The sequence below is a fragment of the Sphaerodactylus townsendi genome, linkage group LG14 (genome assembly GCF_021028975.2).
Source record: "Sphaerodactylus townsendi isolate TG3544 linkage group LG14, MPM_Stown_v2.3, whole genome shotgun sequence".
Classification (NCBI taxonomy): domain Eukaryota; kingdom Metazoa; phylum Chordata; class Lepidosauria; order Squamata; family Sphaerodactylidae; genus Sphaerodactylus; species Sphaerodactylus townsendi.
In genome coordinates, this window is record NC_059438.1 from 38,582,300 (window position 1) to 38,608,277 (window position 25,978).

The 25,978-nt window shown below is 46.2% G+C and overlaps 1 protein-coding gene and 1 long non-coding RNA gene across 4 annotated transcripts in view; one reads left to right on the top strand and one right to left on the bottom strand.

Annotated features, from left to right (window-relative positions):
- The first annotated feature begins 989 nt into the window (after nt 1–989).
- Nucleotides 990–25,889, top strand: LOC125443534. The gene is made up of 3 exons (XR_007246138.1): nt 990–1,130; nt 13,987–13,992; nt 25,850–25,889. It is a non-coding gene; the product is annotated as an uncharacterized LOC125443534 (long non-coding RNA).
- CXXC5 (CXXC finger protein 5) overlaps nt 15,784–25,978 on the bottom strand; it is a 114,952-nt gene continuing 104,757 nt past the window's right edge. For all 3 annotated transcript variants that reach the window (XM_048515728.1, XM_048515726.1, XM_048515727.1), the window contains one exon: nt 15,784–16,770. In XM_048515728.1, the coding sequence (XP_048371685.1) occupies nt 16,726–16,770 (45 nt within the window). In that variant the 3' untranslated portion in view covers nt 15,784–16,725. The remainder of the gene's footprint in view (nt 16,771–25,978) is intronic.

Genomic DNA, 25,978 nt, shown 5'->3' on the forward strand with positions numbered 1-25,978 from the left:
TGATCATCAATGCCGATTAATTGACCGTGGGAATCGTAATTCCACGTCTCAACCTCTCATCTCATTTGTTCTAAGCTAATGAAAATAGCTAAATTGTTCCTCTAACTGACCATCATAAGCAACACTTTTAGGATATTTCTGTCCCATATAAATACAAAGGAGAACCATTGAATACCTGAGGGAGAAAACTACTTCCTTGGCAACAGTAACTAGGTATCCTCTCCACTGCTTGGAGGGCATTCCAGATTGCAACTTTCCTCACAGAAGTAAAATCACTTCATATTTAGTTTATAACTTTCCAGTCTCTTTAATATTAAACATTACCTTTTTTATACAGAACTGTGATTTTCGTCCTTTATATATACTTTTATATAAAGCTTTCCATGCAGGAGTTTAGCTGTTTCTCCGCGGGATGTTTGCCCAACTCCGATTTCTTTGCTTGCCAAAGGGATTCATGGTGTGAATAAAAAAAGAGGGAGGAAAGAGAACAGAAAGGAGTCTAAAAACAATCTCAGAAAAGGGTGGAAACGGCGCGCCTGTTTCCCCTGTTCGGAAGGACTTGACTGCTCTACCTTGAACTGTCTCGACTCTTTGGGCTTGAGAGACGCTGCTTCCAACGCTCAAAGGGTTAGATTGCAGCTCTTCATTTATTGCTAGACTCGGCCTTCTCTGCCAATGATTTGTGGCTCTGCGTTTACCTGTTCAAGAAGGGAAGATGGCACGCTCTCCGTCAGATCTTGGAAACTAAGCAGGGTCGGTAGTTGGATGGGAGACTGCCAAGGAAGGCGCTACAGAGGAAGGCAACGGCAAACCACGTCTGCTTCTCGCTTGCCTTGAAAGCCCTTGTCGGGGTCACCAGAAGTCAACTGTAGCTTGATGGTTCTTTTCATGCAGACATTTATCTGTTCCTATGGCAGGCACTTTTTATTTTAGTAGCTAAGACTGATGATTTTGATTCAGTACTGCCACAACTACATAAGAACATAAGAACAAGCCAGCTGGATCAGACCAGAGTCCATCTAGTCCAGCTCTCTGCTACTCGCAATGGCCCACCAGGTGCCTTTGGGAGCTCACATGCAGGATGTGAAAGCAATGGCCTTCTGCGGCTGCTTCTCCTGAGTACCTGGACTGTTAACTACGCTATGCAATGCAGAGTATTCCTTCATAGTGAGGGCTCTTTTGTTTTCCCTCAGAATCCTGACAACCTCCCTGTTTTTTACTTTAGCAGTTAAACTGAATAACTTAAATTAGGAGTGTCTGTGTGTGTGTGTGTGTGTGTGTGTGTGTACGTACATGTGCATATGCCTACTGAATATTCAGAAACAAGAAATAAGGCATGTGAGACATCTGCTATTGGACTCTGACCTTATACATGGTCCTTTCCTAGACTCTCTGAAGAGTTATATCAATATGCATGTACCACTCTTACTACCTGTATTGCTTAATAAACCCTGTTCAAAGGAGATCCATAATGCTTGCCAGGTTTAATGTTATGCCTTCTGCCTTGTTACATGGCAGATTTAATAAGCAAGAAGAGGCTAAAAGATTGTGCCCATGTAATGATGGCTTTCGAATTCACCAATCTCTCTGGCCCACCAACATTACCAGCAATTGTCTCAGATTCCAAGGAAATCATTCCAAATTTGTGAATCTTACTCGCTTTACATTTCACCCCATCTCTCCCTTATTTTATTAAAATTACACTACTTCGCGTTGGACAACCCAGATCCTTCTCTCTGTATGATAGTGGCAGACTTTCTCCTGGAAATTACTGAACGCCAGTAGATTTCCTTTGACCTAACATTTATTTCCTGTATTGTATATGCTTTTTAATCCGGTTTTTATATTGTTGTACTGTTGTCTGTGCCAATAAAGGCTTTCTAGAACATGTACCACTCTGGTTAAAAACACTAAAAATGTGCAAGGACTAGCATTAAGAGAAATTTTCTTTACCCAATTTCTCCTTGAAATCCAATGGTTCTTTTATTTTCCAGAATGTGGAGTCTGTTTCGCATCCACTCCATTTTGATTTCCAGAGAGGAGGGCAGTGGAGGATTCCTCTCCTCATAACAGTACTCTAGTTAGTGCCCATATTTGAAATTATACAAAAAGTACAATTGTGTTCAGGGGTCTGGGGCATCTACTCTCTCAGCTTCAGCCTTTTTCATCATGTGTTGAATGCATACTGGCCAGTATGGCAAGGATTCCGAGATCGTGTTTGTGGGGTGCATGGAATATACAGGAAAATGCTGCATAAATGTTAATAGGATGTTTAAATGCACATCATTTTCAATTTGGATAATTATTTGCCACCTGAGCAGTGGTGGGATCCAAAAATTTTAGTAACAGGTTCCCATGGTGGTGGGATTCAAACTGTGGCGTAGCGCCAATGGGGCTGGGTGGGGCACGACTGGGGCATGACCGGGCATTCCGGAGGCGGGGCATTCCTGGGCAGGGCTGTGGCAACAATGGCAGCAGCTGCTGCCGGGCCCTTGGGTGGGGAAAGCAGTGCAATGCACGGAGAGGGCTGCCATCAGCCAGTGCACCTCCTGCTAGACTGCTTCAAGTTCTGCACGCTACTGCTGAGAGGAGGGGCGTAACTAAGGCCAAAATCACGTGGCAAAATCACCAATTAGTAACCTTCTCTCGGCACACACAAATAATTAATAACCTACTCTCGGGAACCTGTGAGAACCTGCTGGATCCCACCTCTGCACCTGAGGAAAGGAAAGAGTGGCTAAGGGACCATAGTAAGACACAGGGCAACCGATTTTGTGGAAGGAAACTGGCCACAGCCTGTTCATTGGTTCTGGCTAAGGAAGCAGAGGCATAGCATAGGGCCGTGGTGGCGAACCTTTGGCACTCCAGATGTTATGGACTACAATTCCCATCAGCCCATGCCAGCATGGCCTATTGGCCATGTTGGCAGGGGCTGATGGGAATTGTAGTCCATAACATCTGGAGTGCCAAAGGTTCACCACCACTGGCATAGGGGGTGGATCTGATCTCTGGGCTGCCCACAGTGATACCCTCCCCCCAGGCCCGAGTGCTGGGGGGAACCAGGAGCTGCAAGACTTTGGGACCCACCTGACCACCGGCCTCTAAATGAAACTCCCCTTACTGACTGAGGGTGCAACCCCCACTATGTGTGGTCCAAACCCAATGCCTTTGGGGGCCCCAACAAATGGGGAGGGACGGCACACAGGCTCCTCCTCCCCGAAATGGATCAGTCCCCCGTGCAATCCACCAAGCTGTGACAAATTAAACAAACAGCAAACAAGTAAACCCATAACAAGTGAAACGTATAACGTGCAGAAAAAGAGGGAGGGAGGGTGGTAAGAGGCAGTGTGGAGTGTGGGGGCCAAAGAGGCAGAAGCCCGCCTCGCCCGGCCTTAAGAGGCCAGGTTGCCACTGCTCCATCCCCAGCCACCTCATGCTCTCAAACTGGCCAGGCCTCTAGTGGTCCCATGCTGCCGGCACAGAGGCTGACCCTTGACCCTTCCCTCACTCCAGGGCATCAATGGCTGCCCCCGGTAATTCCAGGCCGCACTTTTCTGTAGGGCAGAGGACTGTGGAGTTTTCGGCTGATTCCCCCATTCAGGAGAAAGATGGGGAATGAACAAAGCAATGTATAAACTGAAGACATTCCTTCATAGGGTGGCTGGAGATATCCTGCTAATACAACTGATCTCCAGGCAACTGAGAACAGTTTACCTGGAGAAAATGGCTTCTTTGGAAGATGGATTCTGTGGCATTATTATACCACATGTGTATGATTGCTGTTCCTGAAGAAGTTAAAGTCCATGTAATGAACATATTCATGAAAAGACCATGTAAAGAAGTCTATGGGAACCAGAACAACTATGGATTGAAACCAGAGGTGGGATCCAGCAAGTTCTCACCAGTTCCCAAGAGTGGGTTACTAATTATTTGTGTGTGCCGAGAGGGGGTTACTAATTGGGTCCGCTTTCCCGTCTCCACGCCCTCGCCTCCCCGAGAGGCATCCTGCCTTTGAACGTGAAGGTTCCATATAGCAATTGCGACTAACAATGTAACTCCCTGAACTGGGTTAATCCCTTCCAGGGATTAATGGATTCTCAGCCTTTCGTACCTGTTATCTCACCAGTCTCTATCAAAGAACCTGTGTGTTTCACCAGTGCTGTGTTCAGATTTGTGAGTTGGGGCATTTTCTATAATGTGATGATGATTTAGGAATGACCTGGTGCAAATAAAAATGGGGGGGGGGGTTGTGGTGGGGTGGCTGCCCATGAGGGGGGGCATCCAACTCAGGTTTTGCCCAGGGCTCAGGTTTGCCTAGGTACGCCTCTGCCCCCTTTGCTGAGGGGGGGGGGCTGGCGAGGGAACCTGTTACTAAAATTTTTGGATCCCACCACTGATTGAAACCCAAGCTCTAGTCAATGAAGAGTGCAGAAAGGCTATTCCTATAGTCAGGAGAAATTGAAAAAATCAATGGATGATTGGGAAAACTCTTAAAATTGTCAAAAATAGGCGAGAAGCCAAAGTAGAAGGTGACCAAAATAGACTCACCAGACTAAATGCAGTGTTTCAGTGACTGGCATGTAGAGGCAAAGAGAACTATTATAATAACCAGTAGAAAGAAACAGAAGAGAACAACACCAAAAAAAGAAGGAAGAAAAAGAGAACTGTTCCACAAGATCCAAGAAATCAAAGGGAAAGCTGGATTGGATTTAGATGAAGCTGGAGTAAAAGTCAGAGGAAGGAATGTAAACAATCTGAGATGTGCAGATGATACCACATTACTGCAGTGGTGGGATCCAAAAATTTTAGTAACAGGTTCCCATGGTGGTGGGATTCAAACTGTGGCGTAGCGCCAATGGGGCTGGGCGGGGCACAACGGGGGCATGGCGGGGCATTACACAGGCGGGGCATTCCTGGGCGGGGCTGTGGCAAGGACGCAGCCGCTGCGCCAGTCCTTGGGCGGGAAACTAATGCACGCAGGCGCAGGCTGCCACGCACGCCGGTGCACCTCCTGCTAGACTGCTTCAAGTTCTGCGCGCTACTGCTGAGAGGAGGGGCGTCACTAAGGCAAAAATCACGTGGCAAAATTACCAATTAGTAACCCCTTCTCGGCACACACAAATAATTAGTAACCTACTCTTGGGAACCTGTGAGAACCTGCTGGATCCCACCTCTGCATTACTGGTAGAAAAGAGTTAAGACTTGAAATGGCTATTGCTGAAAGTGAAAGCAGAAAGTGCCTAAAAAAGGATTACAGCTGAACAGCAATAATATAAAAATAATTGCTACTGAGGAATTTCACAAATTTAACATTGACAATGAAGAAATGGAAACTGCTAAAGATTTCGTTCTTCTCGGCTCCATCATCAACCAAAAGGGAGACTCCGACCAAGAAATCAGAAGAACACCGGGACTGCAAATAGAAGCCACGAAGGAGCTAAAAAGATAATTATATGAATATATCACTGGGGATGAAGATCAGAATAATTCTCATCATACTATTCCCAATAACTATATATGGGTGTGAAAGACAGGAAGAAATTTGATCCATTGTGTGGATGTAGCCCTAGTGTTGAAGCCGCTCTGATCCAATGACTCATCTGTCTCCCTAAGTGGGTATTTGTCCCTGAATTACATGCACCTGTGTGCCCATTTTTGCATCTGAATTCGCATTACATCAGTGTCTCAATTCAGCCACTGTGTGAAACTATGGCTCAGTTAACCATGGTTAGCTAGTAAAGCCAGGATTCAGCTCACAGGCGAATCCTGCTTTACCAGGACAGATCCTGGTTTCATTGTGTGTGTTATGTCACCAGAGAACAATCTAGTAATCAGACATCACACAAAACCAGAGCCCTAGTATTATCTGCCTTGCAGCAGATAACAATGCATCCAAGAAAAAGCCAGTGAAATGATTAAGCTGTATTGTCAAAGGCTTTCAAGGGCGGAATCAACTGGCTGTTGCGAGTTTACCGGGTTGTGTGGCTGTGGTCTGGTAGTTTTGGCTCCTAACGATTCACCTGAATCTATGGCTGGCATCTTCATGTCACAGGGGCTTTCCCCACCGACAGAGTTGAACTGGTTTCTACCTAGGTTCGCCTAAGTGAATCCCCACTACCACCGAGCTCAACATTGTTTTGTCTCAGTTCCTCTCCCCCCTCAGAACTGCGACACTTTTCTGCCGGAACAAGGTCAATACCGCTTCGAAGCTTCGAAGTAGGGAAGCATCGAAACGACACCTCATCCAACCAATCATGAGCCGCTTTTGTGGCATGTGCAGAACGGGAGAGTTGTGGTGGGCAGAAAGCGCATGTAACTGTAAACTGTAAAAACTGTAAAAAAAAAGAATGCTCCCATTTCCCGCCATAACACAACCACCAATCACAATCGAGGAGCGAAACGGGCACCAAGATGATCCCGTCCACTTAGCTCGGTTCCAGGGGGCCAACTCAGTTGCTGTGGGGACAGCCTGGAATCGCTCTCCACTGAAGGGAACAGAGTCGACTTTAGCTCCCTTCTGTAGTTGGGAAAGCCCCAAAGTGTGACATGCCTCTGAAGATGTCAGTCACAGATACGGGCAAAACATGAGAAGCAAAAACTCCCACACCACAGCAACACAGCCTGGTAAACCCACAACAGTCTGATAAAGCAGGGTCTCAAGTATGCTGCTGCTGCTACACTGTCCCCATCTTCAATCAAGCTCCCCACAAAACCAGAGTTAAAAGTATAGTTAACAAACCAACTTTAGAGTCTGGCTTCACTTCCTGGTTTGACAGATACTAACCATGGTTAAGGAGTGACCTGAATTGAGAGCCGGCGTGGTGTAGTGGTGAAAAGCAGGTGCACTCTAATCTGGAGAACTGGGTTGGATTCCCCACTCCTCCACCTGAGTGGCAGAAGCTTATCTGGTGAACCAGATTCGCTTGCGCACTCCATCACATTCCTGCTGGGTGACCTTGGGCTAGTCACAGCTCTACAGAGCTCTCTCAGCCCCACCCACTTCACAGTGTATGTGTTGTGGGGGGGAGGGGAAGGAAAAGGAGATTGTAAGCCCCTTTGATTCTCCTTATAGGAGAGAAAGGGAGGATATAAATCCAAACTCTCCTTCTTCTTCTATTCGGCCAGTTCCACTAACTGCACGATAATTCAAGCATGTTTTTGCACAGTGTCTGAACTGGTGTGTTTAGATTGCGACTTACTAGACTGAGTTACTAGACTGCCTGCCCTGTTCCTATTTGAAAATGTTCTTTTGTCCTGTTGCAAGGGACTTCTGCAAATCAAGTCTCCATCCATGTAGGGGTCTAATATAAGTTGTGAAAAAGGCAAACTCTATGCTGGGGATAATTAGGAAAGGAGTTGATAATAAAACTGCAAGGATTGTCATGCCCTTATATAAAGCAGTGGTGCGACCGCACTTGGAGTACTGTGTCCAGTTCTGGTCGCCACATCTCAAAAAGGATATTGAAGAGATAGAAAAAGTGCAGAGAAGGGCAACGAGGATGTTTGAGGGACTGGAGCACCTTCCTTATGAGGAGAGGCTGCAGCGTTTGGGACTCTTTAGTTTGGAGAGGAGACGTCTGAGGGGGGATATGATTGAAGTCCCCCATTATGCATGGGGTAGAAAATGTTGACAGAGAGACATTTTTCTCTCTTTCTCACAATACTAGAACCAGGGGGCATTCATTGAAAATGCTGGGGGGAAGAATTAGGACTAATAAAAGGAAACACTTCTTCACGCAACGTGTGATTGGTGTTTGGAATATGCTGCCACAGGAGGTGGTGGTGATGGCCACTAACCTGGATAGCTTTAAAAAGGGCTTGGACAGATTTATGGAGGAGAAGTCGATCTATGGCTACCAATCTTGATCCTCCTTGATCTGAGATTGCAAATGCCTTAGCAGACCAGGTGCTTGGGAGCAGCAGCAGCAGCAGCAGGCCATTGCTTTCACATCCTGCACGTGAGCTCCCAAAGGCACCTGGTGGGCCACTGCGAATGCTGGACTAGATGGACTCAGGTCTGATCCAGCAGGCTAGTTATGTTCTTATGTTCTTATGGTCTGCAACCTGTGGCTCTCCAGATGTTCATGGACTACAATTTCCAGCTGATGGGCTGATGGGAATTGTTGTCCATGAACATCTGGAGAGCCGCAGGTTGATTAGCCAAATGCCAGGGATGGGAGAGGATTTTTTAAAAAATCTTTCTGTTTAGCAGGGGAGTTCGGGCAGGCCCAAATGGGTTGTTTCAGTACCATGACAATGTGGCCTAACAGCAGTTGTCTCTATGATTCACTGTCACTTAAACGTTTAGACAGCCTAATACTCAGCTCAGCTTCTGGGTGTGTGAAAACCAGCATAACTAAAATGCATTAGTGCCTCTAAAGGAAATCTCCCGCGTAGTAACTGGCAGGCAGAGTTGCCGATCCTGGATTCAGCCGTGCTCTTCCTCAAAGAGCTGGTTTGCAATCTGGGCTTGCTCCTAGATGCTGCCTTTCTGCCGGTGCCAGGTGTAACCTGGAGCCTTTTATATCATCACATTTGCAGGGTACGTGTCTGCTTGCGCATACCACACGCCGGCTGAAACCGTTTTCTTTGGCTTATCCGAAAATGCTTCTCTCTCACTGTGCTGCAGCTGTTTGTGAAACTAGCTTGTGACTCACATATCCCCAAGAGCAGGACGCAGCCTCACAAGAAGGCACACTTTCCTCAGAGACTGTTCCACATCAATAATGGGGGAGAAGCAGTGGTGGGATCCAAAAATTTTAGTAACAGGTTCCCATGGTGGTGGGATTCAAACAGCAGCGTAGCGCCAATGGGACTGGGCAGGGCATGACGGGGGCGTGGCCTGGCGTTCCGGGGGCGGGGCATTAATAATTTCTCTGTTACTGTAAAAAAACTCTTATTGTAAAAAAAAAAGTTCCTAATTTCCAGCTGGTATCTTTCTGTCCATAATTTAAACTCATTACAGCAAGTCCGATCGTCTGCTGCCAACAGAAACAACAACTACTTCTCCTCTAATTGACTGCCTGCCAAATACTTAATACAGTGTTTCCCAACCTTTTTGACATCGTGGTACCCTTGACCTCGCTCTTCATATCTCAGGGTACCTCTGAGGTTCATTTGAAATTTTTTTGAATTTTTTTTGCATTTTTTAGGGTTTTTTTTCGTTTTTGGTCTGTAGGTGGGAGGAGTGGCAAGCAGGGGGAGGGGAGGAAAAGAAGCATTGACAGCTGCGTTGTTTGTTTGCCTAAATTCGACATGGATTGGGGGGATTGAAAGGGAGAGCTCCGTTTAAATCTACCCCCCCCCCCAATACACACCAAATTTAGGCAAATAAAACAATGCTGTTTTTCAGTGTTGTTTAAAGGGAGCCCATGAAGCTTCCAACCCCCCCCCCTTCAAAATCCATTTGATTCCGGTGGGGGGACGGACAGGCAGTAGCATTGTCATGGTACCCCTGGGACGTGCTGATGGTACCCCAGGGTACCACGGAACCCTGGTTGACAATCACTGACTTAATACTTTCAAATACTTAAATTGGTTTCTACAAATCAAAAGAAGGATACTTTCCTTAAACAAGGAACTTTACCCTATTTCTAAAGCATGTTTTTAAAACAGCCCAACAGGGAGAATTATCCCGTTTTCTACCTTCGCTTACCGGCCACATAGGAAACAACAGGACTTTATGATTTTTGGACCTAATGGAATTTCTAACGGAAAAGCGGACCCAATTAGTAGCCCCCTCTCGGCACACACCAATAATGAGTAACCCACTCTTGGGAACTGGTGAGAACCTGCTGGATCCCACCTCTGGAGAGAAGGCCTTGTGGGGACTGGGCAGAGCCAGTGAGTGTGTGTAAAGTCCTGTCAAGTTATAGCTGACTCAGGGTGACCTGGTAGGTTTTCAAGGCCAGGATAAACCACCAGAGGTGGTTTGCGATTGTGTGCCTCTTTGTAGTGACCCAGGGCTTCCTACACAGTCCATGTTAGATGTCTGCTGAACCAAATTTGTTCATCCTTTAACAATAGCTGAAAAATATCTCAAAAGCAGAACAAAGTGGCTTTGGGGGGATTTCCTATGCCTATAGGCTTCAATGGGAGCCTTTAAAATCCCCCATCCCCGTTCCATTAGTCTATGACAGTGGTGGCGAACCTATGGCACTCCAGATGTTCATGGACTACAATTCCCATCACCCCCTGCCGGCAGGGACTGATGGGAATTGTTGTCCATGAACATCTGGAGTGCCATAGGTTCGCCACCACAGGTCTATGAGGAATCTTTCTAGGGCTTGGGGAGGGGCTGTTTTTTAAGGTAAAGGCATCAAAATTACAGCATAGCTGCTGGTGACTCTCCTTATATCAGTGGTGGCGAACCTATGGCACGGGTGCCAGAGGTGGCATTTAGAGCCCTCTCTGTGGGCACGTGCAAACAGAGTGTCCCCCCCCCCCCACATCTAGGCTGTCTTGGGCCGCTGGGCTCAATTATAAGCATTAAACTTCAGACCTAGTTGTGGGGAAGCAGTGTAGGTAACCCTGTTAAGCGCTGTTAACCCCCACTGATTTTCATGCGAAGAACTAAAGCACAATCCTTTACCTGGGAGTAAGCTTGGTTGCTGGCAATGGGGCTTGCTTCTGAGTAAACCCTCCTAGGATCGTGATTCACCCGTTGGAAGAGTTGCACGGTTGCTTCAAAGCAAAGCCACCGACTTCCACCAAGCTTACTCCCGAGTAATGTGCGCCTTGGAGCCAACCTTTTTTTTCTAAACTAAAAACTCAGTATTCAGGTTAAATTGCCGTGTTGGCACTTTGCGATAAATAAGTTGGTTTTGGGGTGCAATGTGGGCACTCGGTCTCGAAAAGGTTCACCATCACTGCCTTATATGAACCCCTAACTTTGGTAAAGATTGGGTTGGGTGTGTCCAATTTTATTGGCCCCCATTTTTCCTCCATTTGAGGCCAATAAAATTGGATCCCGTGACCCAATCTTTATAATGGAGCCAAAAAACTTATCCCAGTTCAGGTATTCAGCCTTTTTCATCAATACTAAAAATGTTTATTCTAATATGATGGAAATCCAATTATCCTGTAATTTTAATTAGTAAATAACCAGCGAATAGGGAAGAGATAGATATAAGTTGATTTTGGATTTTAAACATAGTTGTATCGTAGCTGTTTTATAAATATAACTTATAATTGAACGGTTAACGCCTATTCATCCATTTTATATTTTTTATAAATGAACTATTACGTTGGAATGTAAAATCCATAGATGGCATATATGATCTCCTCTAAATTTAACAATAGTGTACAACCACATTTTTAAACTCTATGCCAATAAAGGGTTTGTTATTGTGATTGTACTAAAAATGTTCTGGTCTAATATACCAACAAAATAACAAATATTTTAGTCTGCATACCCCTAGTCACGGACTAGCCATGGCTAACCCTGCTTGGCTTCTGAAATCTACCCTGTTTCCCCAAATATAAGACATCCCCAGAAACTAAGACGTAGTAGAGGTTTTGCTGAAGTGCGAAATATAAGGCATCCCCCAAGAGTAAGACGTAGCAAAGTTTTTGTTTGGAAGCAGAACGGACGAACAGAACACAGAAAAATAAGACATCCCCTGAAAATAAGACATGGCGCATCTTTGGCAGCAAAAATTAATATAAGACACTGTCTTATATTCGGGGAAACACGGTATTACGTTGGAATGTAAAATCCATAGATGGCATATATGATCTCCTCTAAATTTAACAACAGTGTACAACCACATTTTTACACTCTATGCCAATAAAGGTTTGTGATTGTACTAAAAATGTTCTGGTCTAATATACCAACAAAATAACACAAGAACATAAGAACGAGCCTGCTGGATCAGACCAGAGTCCATCTAGTCCAGCTCTCTGCTACTCGCAGTGGCCCACCAGGTGCCTTTGGGAGCTCACATGCAGGGTGTGAAAGCAATGGCCTTCTGCTGCTGCTGCTCCTGAGCACCTGGTCTGCTAAGGACAATAACAAATATTTTAGTTTGCATACCCCTAGTCACAGACTAACCATGGCTAGCCCTGCTTGGCTTCTGAAATCTAATGACACTGGGCTAACGTGGACCATTCAGGTCCTGGGCGAGGCAGCATCCAGGCATTCAGGATGCATTGAGTACCTGGTGCATGTTTTGATTCAAAACCTCTTCACCCAGTAAGAACAGAAAACAACCATTGGGGGGGGAAATACAAGTATCTAATTCAGCGCTCGCAGGGAGACTGGGCTTCAAATTCCTGCTCCGTTCAGAATACCGCAATCATCAAACCACCTCCCTCATCGGGCTGCTGTGAGGGCAAAACTGGATATCCACTTCTGCTGGTTCACTGCTCTTGGGGAATCCAGGCCTCTCTCTCTGTTTAGTGGGATCTTTGGGAGCAATAAACAGCTCCAAGAATGCGCTGTTGCCTACAGCAAAACAGGACTAGGACGGAAACTTACCTGGGAGAATTGCTGAGCCAGCCTTCCTCAAAGGAAATGTTTTCTTCTTTGCTGTCAAGTCACATCTGACTTATGGCAACACCTGGTGTGGTTGTCAGGGCAAGGGATGTTCGGTGGTGGGTTGTCACGACCCTAGTGTCATTGGAGAGTGCTCATCCAAATTCTAACTAGGGCTGACCCTTCTCAGCTTCTAAGGAGCAACAGTGGTGTAGTGGTTAAGACCGGGTGCACTCTGATCCGGAGAACCGGGTTTGATTCTCTGGTCTGCCAATTGAGCCGTGGAGGCTTATCTGGGGAACTAGATAAGCCTGGACATTCCAACACACGCCAGCTGGGTGACCTTGGGCTAGTCACAGTTCTTCGGAGCTCTCTCAGTTCCACCCACTTCACAGGGTGTTTGTTGTGAGAGGGGAAGGGAAAGGAGATTGTCAGCCCCTTTGAGTCTCCTGCAGGAGAGAAAGGAGGGATATAAAACTAACTCTTCTTCTCAATTGTGCTTTTGCTGTACTCCATTCAACATAAAGAATCAAGTGTGGTCCTGTGTCCTTAGGCAGAAGTTAAGCAGCGTGCTTCCACTGCTGCAAATAGTGCCAATTCTTTGTTCGCGTCGGAGAAACGTATTTAAGTGCTGCTTTTTGTAAAAAACAACAGTACGCCCTGCACTGTTAAACACTGATCTTTGTAAAAAAGATCATTTATATTGCCCCAGACATCTATTAGCAAGACTTCCATTTTTGTAAAGTTACGGATTTATCCACCCATCTCCTTGGTTCTTTATCCTGAAAAGGATGTAGTCACAGGGCAAGAACTGGGACCTCCGCACAGCCATGAAGTTCAGACCTTTGACTATGCGGGGTCTGTAACCCGCGGCTCTCCAGATGTCCGTGGACTACAAATCCCATCAGCCCCTGCCAGCCTGGCCAATTGGCTGATGGGATTTGTAGTCCATGAACATCTGATGGGATTTGTAGTCCTGATGGGCTGATGTGATTTGTAATCTGGAGAGCCGCAGGTTGCAGACCCCTGGACTATGGAGATCAGGTGGCCAGGTCTTCCCACCCCAGCCACCAGGGGGTAGAGGGGTATGATCACCAGATTCAGTTTAGGAAACTCCTGGATATTTGAGGATGGAGCCTGAGGAGAACACGGGCTCCTGGCAGGGTGCAATGCCACCTGTTCACCCTCCAAAGAAGACATTTCCTCTGCCATCTGGAGATAGGCTGAAATCCCAGGGGGTTCCCAGTTCTCGCCTGGAGGCTGGCATCCTCATACTGGAAATACCTCCAAGGCTTCACCTTTTCGGCACCTGCTCAACCAGGGCTGGAGCGAGGGGAAACTGTGCCCGGGGCACGTGTGCATCCTGCACCCCCTGCCACGCCGCCATGCCCCCCCATGTCCCTTGGTGCTACGCCACTGTGCTCAACCCAACTTTTCATTCACAAAGGCCCATTTTCTGTTCTTCAGAACGTGCAGATTCATCGAATGGAATGTTAGGAATCTCTCCATAGGCTGGGGTTCTAGAGGGCCACCGACTACCAGGAGGAAGCTGGTGGCTTCACCCAAAGCAAGTGGACAATGTCAGAACCAGGTTCACACTTACAAAATAAGTACATTTTTAACAGGCCCCACAGGAGAGCAAGAGAAAAAAAACCAGAAGTGTGCCATGACTCCAAAGCAAGATGTCCCAGGAAGGGGCTGGCGGGTTGTATTTCCTTTCCTCCATCCTTACTGCTCAAATCCTATGATATTGTGAGAGTCCAAAGTTGTGTGAATTTGTGATGATCCATTTGAGAGGCGACGTGACAACTACAGCACCAATTTGCTTGTATTCTTTGCTTCCTGAAGGAGCAAATTTAAAAAAGGAATCATTTCCCTTTCTAAGTATTCACCTAATGTTTTTATGGGCAGGCTGAAATATAATATTCCATTATGGGACAATGAACCTGTCTTAACAGATACAAATGTCCACAATAATCATTTTCCCAGGAAACAAAAAGGTTTAAATTGTTGTTTTAAACCATATTTATGTTTTTACACGTTTTATTTGTACACCGCCCTGAGCCCTTCAGGGATAGGGCGGTATATTAAATTCAAGAAATAATAAATAATAATAATAATAATAATAAACAAGAGGTGTCCAACACTGGTGCTTCAGATGTTCATGGACTACAATTCCCATCAGCCCCTGCTGGCATGGCCAATGGGAATTGTAGTCCATGAACATCTGAAGTGCCAGAGTTGGACACCCCTGATTTAAACCCATGTCATACTGGGGGTGACCCAGGTTGGGGGGGTTTTCCGCCCTGAATAAAGTGATTTGGTGGAGGGGTCTGCATCCTCTCTATCACGGGGGTAACAACTTTATTGAAAGTGTTGGGAAGGCTGAAAGAGAGCGGGGAACCGTTTCAGCTGAGCAAAAAGAGCCAGGGCACAAGACCCTGAGCAACGCTCCCACCGTTCTCCTTTCCAAAGCCTTGCATTTCCAATGCAATCAGGCAGTATCAATGAAGTCAAAGTTTCAACTCCGAGCCCTTCGGAGCTCATGGGGCGCCTGATCTTGTGTCCCAGGACAGCCGAAATGCGCACATCTGCTATAATCAAACCGCTTTCCAATTAGGGCAGACGCTCCACTTATCAACTGCTTCATTCAGCTCATTTCTAAGTTCAAAACTGTTGACAAAACAGTCCCAGAGTTGGTACACCATATCTTTGTTGAAAATGTGCTAACCAGTAACAAAAGCAGATGACCCAGACAAGTGGCTGGATGTTCCACAGGCAATAAGCTACTGTTATTATTGTCCTGGTTAAAAAAATTAAGAAAAACAAAAACTAGCACCATAAGCAAAGTTATGCCTTTCAAGGCCTACTGGCCTCCACAGTTGTAAAGGGTATGACTCCGCCTAGGAAAGCACTGTGAAACATAGCTAGCCCCTCCGCCAGGCCACAACTTAAATCTTCCTCATAAGGCTAATCCCAGAAACCATTGTGGAATTAACCAACACATCCCGAAGCATGGGGTTCCCATCTTCCAGTTGGAGGCTGGAGATTTCCTGGGACCACAACTGATTTACAGGCAACAGAAATCTCTTCCCCTGGAGAAAATGGCCGCTTGGGAAGGTGGACTCAGTTGATATTCCTGCCCTCCAATACTTTACCCTCCTCAGGACTGACCCAAAAAGCTCCAGACTGGAGCTGGCAACCCCGCCAAAAAGGTGACTTTTGGTCCCTCCCGCACAAAGCCCCTAGCCCGCCGTTTACGCAACCGTGATGGACAGAATAACAGAGGTGTAAACCATGACACAAAACATGCTTTCATTTTTATTCACAAAACAGCCCGAATTGCTAGAACATTACAAACAGCCTTTCAGTTTAGTGGCGGTGAGAAAGCAGGAAAGGAGGGCTTGGAACAGAAGAAAAAAAAGGACTCATTGCAATTGTTTTTCAGTACAGAACCCGCAGTAGCTTATTATCTGAATTCCAGTAACATTTTTCAAATGGTTTCTAAAAGCGAATCGTTGCAATTAGTTCCAGAGTTTGTTTTTTAGTGTGCAGTTGGGTGTTTTTTTTCCTTGTTTCTAAACACAATAGTTGTTGTTTTTTTACTTTGCTTTAAAAAATCTTGCCTGTTTTGCGATACACTTCCACTTTTTAATACCAAACATGATTAAACCTTATTTTATGTGTATGGTTAGGGAAAAGGGAAACTACTTCATTTTAAACATATTTTCATTTATAACATGAAATTGAGGCATTCTAGAAACTATCCACACTATTTTTTTCTTTAATGATGGAAATTAATCAAGTAAAAAAAAATGAATGAGTTAACAGCTGTGCTAATTACAGTAGTGCTTATTAGTAACTAGATTTTAAAAGGTTACTGTAAATTTACATTCTCTACACAAGAACTGCATCTTCCACACATAAAACCACATCAACACCAAAACACAGGAAAATAAAAATCAATTGATTGTCCATACTCTATTACGTCTTGGTACTTTATGGATTCCTTGTTTAAAAATTTTATTTGAAAAGCAGTTAATGTTTGTTTTACTAGTACTTGGAGATGTTAAAACAAATGCCAAAAAAAAATATTATAAAAACAGGAATGAAATCTGCGAGAAAATATTTTTGGTTCTAAAGGAGACGCAGGCGCATCCATTCGTTTTCCGCCCAAAAAATTCCTTGCCTGAGACAACACAAGCAAGCAGCGACATGGCACTGGATGACCGAGCTTTGGATTCTTGTTCCTACTGATACCATCGGAAGGCCGCGCCTGTAGGAAGCATCACTTTCTGCAGAGACAGAAGAGAACAACAAAAAAAGAGGATAAAGTGATGAGTAGGCCAAGTAAGGAAAAGAAGAACCAGCCCTGAGCAGAGATCGGCCTCTTTTAACGACTGTCCAGAGCAGTGTTTCCCAACCTTTTTGAGGTCAGGGTACCCTTGACCTCACTCTTCATATCTCACGGTACTCCTGCCGCCACCCTCCACCTTCCCCTCCCATTGCCCCTGCTTGCCACACCCCCCACCTTCCCCTCCCAGAGTGAAGGGAAGCATTTGGGGGGGGGGGGGGCTGCTGACCTTGTGGTGAGTTTTTTAATACTGATCTGGCCGCCTGATACGCTGGGAATTCAAAATGCAGCATCCTCCCTTCCAAGACCGATTTTTTACTTCCCTCTTTTGCCCAAGATCTCTTTCCAACTTATTGTGACACTTGGACCGTCTCTGTCACCACCTTGCAAGGGACGGTGACACCAATGGGCATGTTGGGTGTTTTCACCTCTCAGAGGTTCTCCTGTGTAGGAGAAGAGTCCGGAGGCAACTCGTTCTATCAGCCCAACACTCAACCCTGTGTCCATTAGCTGCTTTGTCTCGCAGGATCCATCCGCTCCTTGTATGGACTCTCAGCCCAATAACAGAAGCTTCCTGATGCAGGCAAGAAAGCAACTGGAAACAAGGGGTTCATTCCACACATGCAGAATAATGCACTTTCAAACTGCTTTTAGTGCTCTTTGAAGCTGTGCGGAATGGCAAAATCCACTTGCAAACAGTTGTGAAAGTGGTTTGAAAACGCATAATTTTGCGTGTGCGGAAGCGGCTAGGCACCCAACAACTTTTCCTACCCTTTCAAGAGTCTCGGGAGGTGGGGGGAGAGCAGCAGTTGGAAGTTTCATTATGTAAGCAAAAACATAAACCCAATTCAGTGGCCGAGCTCAGGAACTTAAAATGCATCGTTGGGGCCTCCCACATTAAATGGAGATGTGTGTTGTTCGTGCTGTGTTTGGGAATCTCTCCACGGCTTGGCAGGACTAAGCATGGAGATTGCAGGATCAAACTGGGAGAGTGAACCTGTGATGGAGGCAGGACAAAGAGGTCCATCATTTAGTAAGGGTGAATGTGCCCCAACAGCAATAGTACAGGGTGTTAGTTTTAGGAAGTGCAAAACCTATTAACGAGCATATTTAGTGAGATGGAGCCGGCCACACTGCCCAACAATGTCTGAAGCCTCCCTCCAGTCGAAGGAGTCTTTCTCTAACTTGAGCAGCTCTTCCTCTAATGCACAGGTGTCAAACTTGCAGCCCTCTAGATGTTATGGACAGTGAGATGGAGCCGGCCATGATGCCCAACAATGTTTGAAGCCTCCCTCCAGTCGAAGGAGTCTTTCTCTAACTTGAGCAGCTCTTCCTCTAATGCACAGGTGTCAAACTTGCAGCCCTCTAGATGTTATGGACAGTGAGATGGAGCCAGCCACGCTGCCCAACAATCTTTGAAGCCTCCCTCCAGTCGAAGGAGTCTTTCTCTAACTTGAGCAGCTCTTCCTCTAATGCACAGGTGTCAAACTTGCAGCCCTCTAGATGTTATGGACAGTGAGATGGAGCCGGCCACGCTGCCCAACAATGTTTGAAGCCTCCCTCCAGTCGAAGGAGTCTTTCTCTAACTCGAGCAGCTCTTCCTCTAATGCACAGGTGTCAAACTCGCAGCCCTCTAGATGTTATGGATTACAGTTCCCAGCATCATGCTGGCAGGGGGTGATGGGAACTGTAGTCCATACCATCTGGAGGGCCGTGAGTTTGACACCTATGCTCTAATGGAAGCGTCACTCGTTCAGTTGGAGGAAGGCTTCAAATAGTTGGCCCGAGCATATGGGGGAACCGCATACTACGAAGACATGTTGTGTACTGTGCTGGCACACTCACACTGACACATATATACACGCCTCTGGCCGTGGAAGGATGGGGAGCTTCTGGTAAGCTCAGCTCCCCCGAGAGGGTTGTAATAAAATGGGAGAGGGATCAAAGAGAGGTGACTTAACAACCCGGGAGGGGAAGTGGGAAGGAGGCAGATGAGATGAGATAATGGCGATGGAACAGGAGGGATGACAGACAGAGCACCACTGGCAGACGAGTCAGAGCAAGACTAATCGAACACAGCTCGTATGTACAGCCTATTCCATGGTACTGATGACAGAGAAAAGGGATTATTTCTCCACCACCACTGGGTCTGCATGTAACTGCCCAGCTGGGCTGTTTTGTGGGCTTTTCATGGAACCAGGGAATTGGATTCTGGCCACACAGCATCCCACTGTGACCAATTTGCTACTTAAGTTAGATACTGATGTGGCTGCATGGCCCACTTTATATGGATGCCTTTCCGCTTGTGGAGTTTGAGGATCTGGACGAGATCCTTGGGGAAGTGAGACCTATCACGTGTGCTCTGGACCCTTCCTGGTTGATATAAGCTACTGGGGGTGGGTGGGTTGCTAAGTAAGGGGAGTCGTAAATATTTTCTTGGGGGCGGGGGGGGGGGTTCATAGCATCTGTGCTCAAGGAGGCCGTGATTACACCTCCCGAAGCCCTACCATGTTGGAGAACTCTGGCCAGTCTCCAAGCTTCTATTCTTGGGCATAAGGTGCTTGAGCAGGTAGTTGCTTCTCAGTTCCAGGGAAGAGACTGAATTTTCTGGACCCATTTCAATTCAGCTTCAGACCAGGGCTTGGAACAGAGACTGCTTTAGTTGCCTTGACTAATGGCCTCTAATGAGAACTAGGCAGGGGAAATGTGACCCTGCTAGTTCTGCTGGACCTAATATACTACTGACCGTAGCAGCCTGAAGAAGAGAAGAAGAGTTTGGATTTATATCCCGCCTTTCTCTCCTGCAGGAGACTCAAAGGGGCTGACAATCTCCTTGCCCTTCCCCCCTCACAACAAACACCCCGTGAGGTAGGTGGGGCTGAGAGAGCTCCGAGAAGCTGTGACTAGCCCAAGGTCACCCAGCTGGCGTGTGTGGGAGTGCACAGGCTAATCTGAATTCCCCACATAAGCCTCCACAGTTCAGGCGGCAGAGCTGGGAATCAAACCCGGTTCCTCCAGATTAGATACACGAGCTCTTAACCTCCTACGCCACTGCTGCTCCAGCCTGCTGAGCAACCTCTCCGCACTGGAACACGGGGGCACCATCTTATGGTGAATCAAGTCCTATCTGGGGGAGGCTTCTCTCAGAAGACAGTGCTGGGAGGTTTCTGTTCTCTCCTATGGCTTTTGGCCTCTGGGATTATGCAGAGTTCACTCTTATCCCCAATGCCATTTTAACATCAGTGTGAAGCCACAGATTTGGACTATGGTGTCGCCAATATGTAGATCGTAGGTGTCAAACTCGTGGCCCTCTAGATGTCATGGACTATGGTTCCCATCATCCCCTGCCAGCATCATGCTGGCAGGGGATGATGGGAACTGTAGTCCATAGCATCTGGAGGGCCACGAGTTTGACACCTGTGATGTAGATTATAACTAGCTCTATCCTTCCAAGGATTCTGTAGATGTTCTGAACCAGTGCTTGGAGTCAGTAATGGACTGCTTGAAGGGGAACAAGCTGAAACTTACTCCTGACAAGACAGGTTCTCTAGGTTAATAGAAAGGCAGATCAGGGACGAGATCTCACCTGTCTTGGATGGGATTAGACTCCCCTTGAGAAGCCAAGTTCACGGCTTGGGAGTGCTACTCGACACAGCAGCCACCTTAGAAAACCAGGTGGTTGTAGTGCTTCAGAGTGCTTTTGCTCAGCTTCAGCTAATGCACAGGTGTCAAACTCACGGCCCTCCAGATGTTCATGAACTACAATTCCCATCAGCCCTTGCCAGTATAGCCAATGCTCATGTTGGGAGGGACTGATGGGAATTGTAGTTCGTGAACATCTGGAGGGCCACGAGTTTGACACCCCTGAGCTAATGCATCAACTCTGTCTGTTCCTTCGTCAATCAGATCTAGCCAGTGAGTCATGCCTTAGTTACATCCAGACTGGACTACTGTGATTCACTATACCATGGTGGCGAACCTATGGCACAGGTGCTGGAGGTGGCACTCAGAGCCCTCTCTGTGGGCACACGCAACCAGAGTGCCCCCCCACATCTAGGCTGGCCTGGGCCGCTGGGCTCAATTATTAGCATTAAACCTAAGACCGCATGGGCCAAAAACAGCAGTGTGAAAACAGTGTGAAAACGGTGTAAAAGGGTTTAAAACGGTATAAAAGGGTTTATACTGTTTTCACACCGCTGTTTTTGGCCCATGAGGAATCAGCCCTAGTTTTGGGGAAGCAGTGTAAGCGCTGTTAAACCCCACTGATTTTCATGCAAAGAACTAAAGCATGATCCTTTACCTGGGAGTAAGCTTGGTTGCTGGCAAAGGGGCTTGATTCCGAGTAAACCCTCCTAGGGTTGTGATTCACCTCTTCAAAGAGTTGCACGGTTGCTTCAAAGGAAAGCCACCGACTATCACCAAGCTTACTCCTGAGTTACGCACGCCTCAGAGCCAACCGTTTTTTTTCTAAACTAAAACCTCAGTATTCGGGTTAAATTGCCGTGTTGGCCCTTTGCGATAAATAAGTGGGTTTTGGGTTGCAGTTTGGGCACTCGGTCTTGAAAAGGTTCGCCGTCGCTGCACTATACTTAGGGGGCTACTCTTGAAGAGTGTTCAGATGCTACAACTAGTGCAAAATGCTGCAGCTGGACTATTGGTCCTTGTAAGCGGTCTGGCGCATGTGACCCTGATATTACAGCAATTACAGTGGCTACGGATCCAGCCAAACCCAATTCAAGGTGTTGGTATTGACCTCTAAAACCCTACAAGGCTTGGGACCAGGGTACTGAAGGACTGTGTTCTCCCATATGTTTCAGCCCAGGAATTAACATTGCAGGAGAAATCCTACTGACTGCCCCTTCAATCAAAGAAGCTTTTCTGGTGGGAAAATGCGAGAAGGCTTTTTCAGTGACTGTTAAAGATAAAGTTCCTTTTAATGTTCTATTGTTGTTTTAAATGTTTTTTAACTTGAATTGGTTTGATATGCATATGCTTTGTTTTATGTTGTACACCACCCTGAGCCCCTTGGGGAGGGCGGGTTATAAATCAAATAATTAAATAAAAATAAAAATAAAAATAAAATAAGAAACATATCTGGTCCCTCAAGTTCTATCTTTAGGAGTCAAGTTCTATCTTTAGGAGGCCCTGCGGAACTCGGTGAGTTCCGCAGGGCCTGTAAGACAGAGCTATTCCACCGGGCCTTTGGAGGGGCCGGCCACGGTTCCACCGCCCCCCACTGAAACTGAAATCAAAGCTGCCCGTTAGGACCACCTGGTTGGGCCCTAAATCCACCTTGGGCCCTGCCTACCTCCTCCCCCTTCTTCTTCTCTTCTTTTTTGGCCTTTAGATCGGGCGCCTGTGTATATGTGTATATGTGTCTTACACAATCTTGCTATTTTAATTTATTTATTGTTATTAACTGCTGCTGATTTTAATGGGTTAATTTTATACTGTATCAATTGCTGTGGGAAACAGCCGTGTTGTGAGCCGCCTCGAGCCCTTCGAGGATGAGGCGGCCGATAAATTTAATAAATAAATAAATAAATACAGCTTTATTTAGGGCTGCATTTGGTTAAGTTTAACAGTCCCAAGTAGCGATTTTAAATTTTGATTTTTATATTTGTGTTTTAACTATCTGTTGCTGGTTATTAGGTTTTAATGTTGGTTTTAAATTACTGAATTGATTGTTGAATGATTTTATTAATGTTTGTTTGGTTGATTAGATTTCTATACCGCTTCTCTCCAATCAGGCTTGGGGTGATTTCCAACAGCCAGATACAAATATTACAAAATAATTGTCAAAGGCTTTCACGGCCGGAATCACTGGGGCGTTATATGGTTTCCGGGCTGTTCTAGTAGCATCCTCTGAAGATGCCCAGCCACAGATGCAGGCGAAACATCAGGAGGAAATGCTACTAGAACGCGGCCATGCAGCCCGGAAACCACACAACGCCCCAATTACAAAATAAATTTAAAAATATCTCTAAAATGATTAATTAATAAACAGGGTGCTCCAAATGTGACTAACCTAGTGAGGCTGAAAACGTGAGATTTACAGACTCCTGGAGTTCAGCTTGTAGAAGAAAAGGTTTGGCTAGAACAGTTTTGCTCATACAGTATTACTCAAGCTTCACAGTATCTTTATTTTAGAGGGCCAATTTCACTGGCTGCAGCTTAACCATTGCTTAGAGTGCCTCTCGTAACCAAAGAAAGGGGACAGAAGTCAGATATCCTCCAGGACTGCCCCCCAGTTACACAAAGCTCTCTCTTCAAGCAGCTCACCAAAGTCTGAGCATGGACTTCTTCCGCAAACACCAGTTTTTGGATTTTAGCTGGGATTTGAGTCTACAGGTTTTCACTCCAATACCCATTTATAAATGACTTTTAAAGTATGGTGCCGGCTGAAACTTGGTTCCATCTGGTTTGCAAGTAACACTGGACACTGTGAGGGAGAAAGAAAATTCTCTACCAATGGCAAACCAGCCTCCTGAGCACGTAGCCTCTTCCTGGACATTTCAGAAGGGACAATCTGACGAAACAGCCAATAACCTGGAATGCCATGTCTTGGTTTCAATGCGCCAGGTCACAGTGATGGCGAACCTTTTCGAGACCGAGTGCCCAAACTGCAACCGAAAACCCACTTATTTATCTCAAAGTGCCAACCTGGCAATTCAACCTGAATACTGAGGTTTTAGTTTAGAAAAAACAGTTGGCTCAGAGGCGTGCATTACTCGGGAGTAAGCTTGGTGGCAGTCAGTGGCTTTGCTTTGAAGCAACCATGCAACTCTTCCAACGGGTGAATCACGACCCTAGGAGGGTTTACTCAGAATCAAGCCCCATTGCCAGCAACCGAGCTTACTCCCAGGTAAAGGATCCCACTTTAGTTCTTCGCATGAAAATCAGTGGGGTTTAACAGTGCTTAGCAGGGTTACCTACACTGCTTCCCCAAAACTAGGTCTTAGGTTTAATGCTAATAATCGAGCCCAATGGCCCAGGCCAGCCTAAATGCGTGGGGGGGGGGGGGGACTCTGCGTGTGCCCACAGAGAGGGCTCTGAGTGCCACCTCTGGCACCCGTGCCATAGGTTCGCCACCACTGTGCCAGGATTTTAAACAGTTTGATCCTACAGGGCCGGGGGCATGGCTTGACGCAAGGGAAAGGCATTTAAATGGTCAAGCAGGCCTCATCCGTCCCGCTGCTCTTCCAAAAATGTTCTGACAGTCATGCAGAACCTCCAAATATTTGCCAGAAGATGTTCTAGTCGTTCGGTATAAACAGGACGTTGTCTAGTCACTATCACTCACTGTGAACCAAACCTCAAGCAAACATCAACAGAAATAATTTCTTACACCGGTTTTCTTCAGGGGAGAATGTACCAGATGCGTTCTCAAAAAACCCCATTCTGCTTTATGATGGCTGCCCTTGCTTCCCTGAACCTTTTTCTTAAAAATTAAAGTAGTTAAGACGGAAGAATGTCTCAAATATTAAAACAATACCCTAAAGAGCAAGCTCAGTCTTTCAAATATATAGCATTTTAATATTACACGTAATTGAAAACGTAATTTAGTCAGTGGGATATTAAGAGGTGGCTAAGATAAAAGTTTAATGACCCGTTTCCACTGGAAACATCAGCTGGCTTTAAGAGACTTCCACCTTGTGTTCTGAGAACATGCTTAAAACATGCTTAAAGTTGGATCCATTTGGGGAGGTGCTTTCCTGGGTGAAAGGAGCCCCCGCCAGTGGAAAAGAGTCACAGGTTCCAAGCCATGTGATATTCGAGTTCTAGGTGCAGCTAATGTGGTATCCAGGAATGACCACATGTATCGTGGGCAGCGTTTCATCAAAAATAAAATGAGGGCAAAGACAGATGTACATTCTAAATGGAGTGGATCAAACACACGCACACACACACGGCTCTGAAAACAAATCGAGCGCCCGTTTTTAAACAACTTTTAAAACAACTTTGTTGTTTTGACGTATTTAATATTAATAACTGCTGCTTAAGTTTTAATGGATCTAAGTTTTATGTTGTGTTGGTTGCTATCTTGGAGAACAGCCATGTTGTGAGCCGCCTCGAGCCCTTCGGGGGTGAGGCAGCCTATAAATTCAATAAATAAATAAATAAATAGATAGATAGATGAATAAATAAATGCCTCCAAATGTAGCAACTATGTGGTCAAATGGCTTCCATCACATTTTAAAAGATAGGAAAACTACACACATTATCAATGTGAGCACATTGCACAATCCCCTTTGGCGTGGTAAGCCAGTAGCCTAACCCTGGGCACGTTTACTCGGAAGTAAACTGACGTTTAAACCCACTTCTCTAAAGGGTCTGGCTGCACAAAAGCCATTTTTTTGTTATGAGTCTTAAGAAGTCACTAGTAAGCAATATTCAAGAGCTACCTGCAGGGAGGCTGGATGAGAACAAATAGTTCTGCATCCAAAAAGACCTCCTTCTGAGATGGCCACCATGTGCATCTGTGGATGACCTTAAGGCATGGGTGTCAAAGTCGTGGCCCTCCAGATGTTATGGACTACAGTTCCCATCATTCCCTGATGGGAACTGTAGTCTATAATATTTGGAGGGCCGTGAGTTTGACACCTGTGCCTTAAGAGATTTATTTCCCCCAGACAGCAGAAGGGTCCTGTTCTTTAGGGGGACTATCTGTTGCCCAAAACTCCAGGGTTGCCCAAACCTGTGACCCTATGAATTCCCTGCCCCTCCCACAGTTAGCCTGAGCCACAGCGGTGATATTTTTGGAAACTGAATGGAAATGTATCATCAAAGGCTTTCACAGCCAGAATCAACTGTCTGTTGAGGGTTTTCCAGGCTTTGTGGCCGTAGTCTGGTAGCTTAAGAACATAAGAACTAGCCTGCTGGATCAGACCAGAGTCCATCTAGTCCAGCACTCTGCTACTCGCAGTGGCCCACCAGGTGCCTTTGGGAGCTCACGTGCAGGAGGTGAAAGCAATGGCCTTCTGCTGCTGCTGCTGCTCCCGAGCACCTGGTCTGCTAAGACATTTGCCATCTCAGATCAAGGAGGATCAAGATTGGGAGCCATAAATCGACACCTCAAGCCCACTTTTAAAAACTATCCGGGTTAGTGGCCATCACCACCCACCTCCTGTGGCGGCGCCGACACCGTC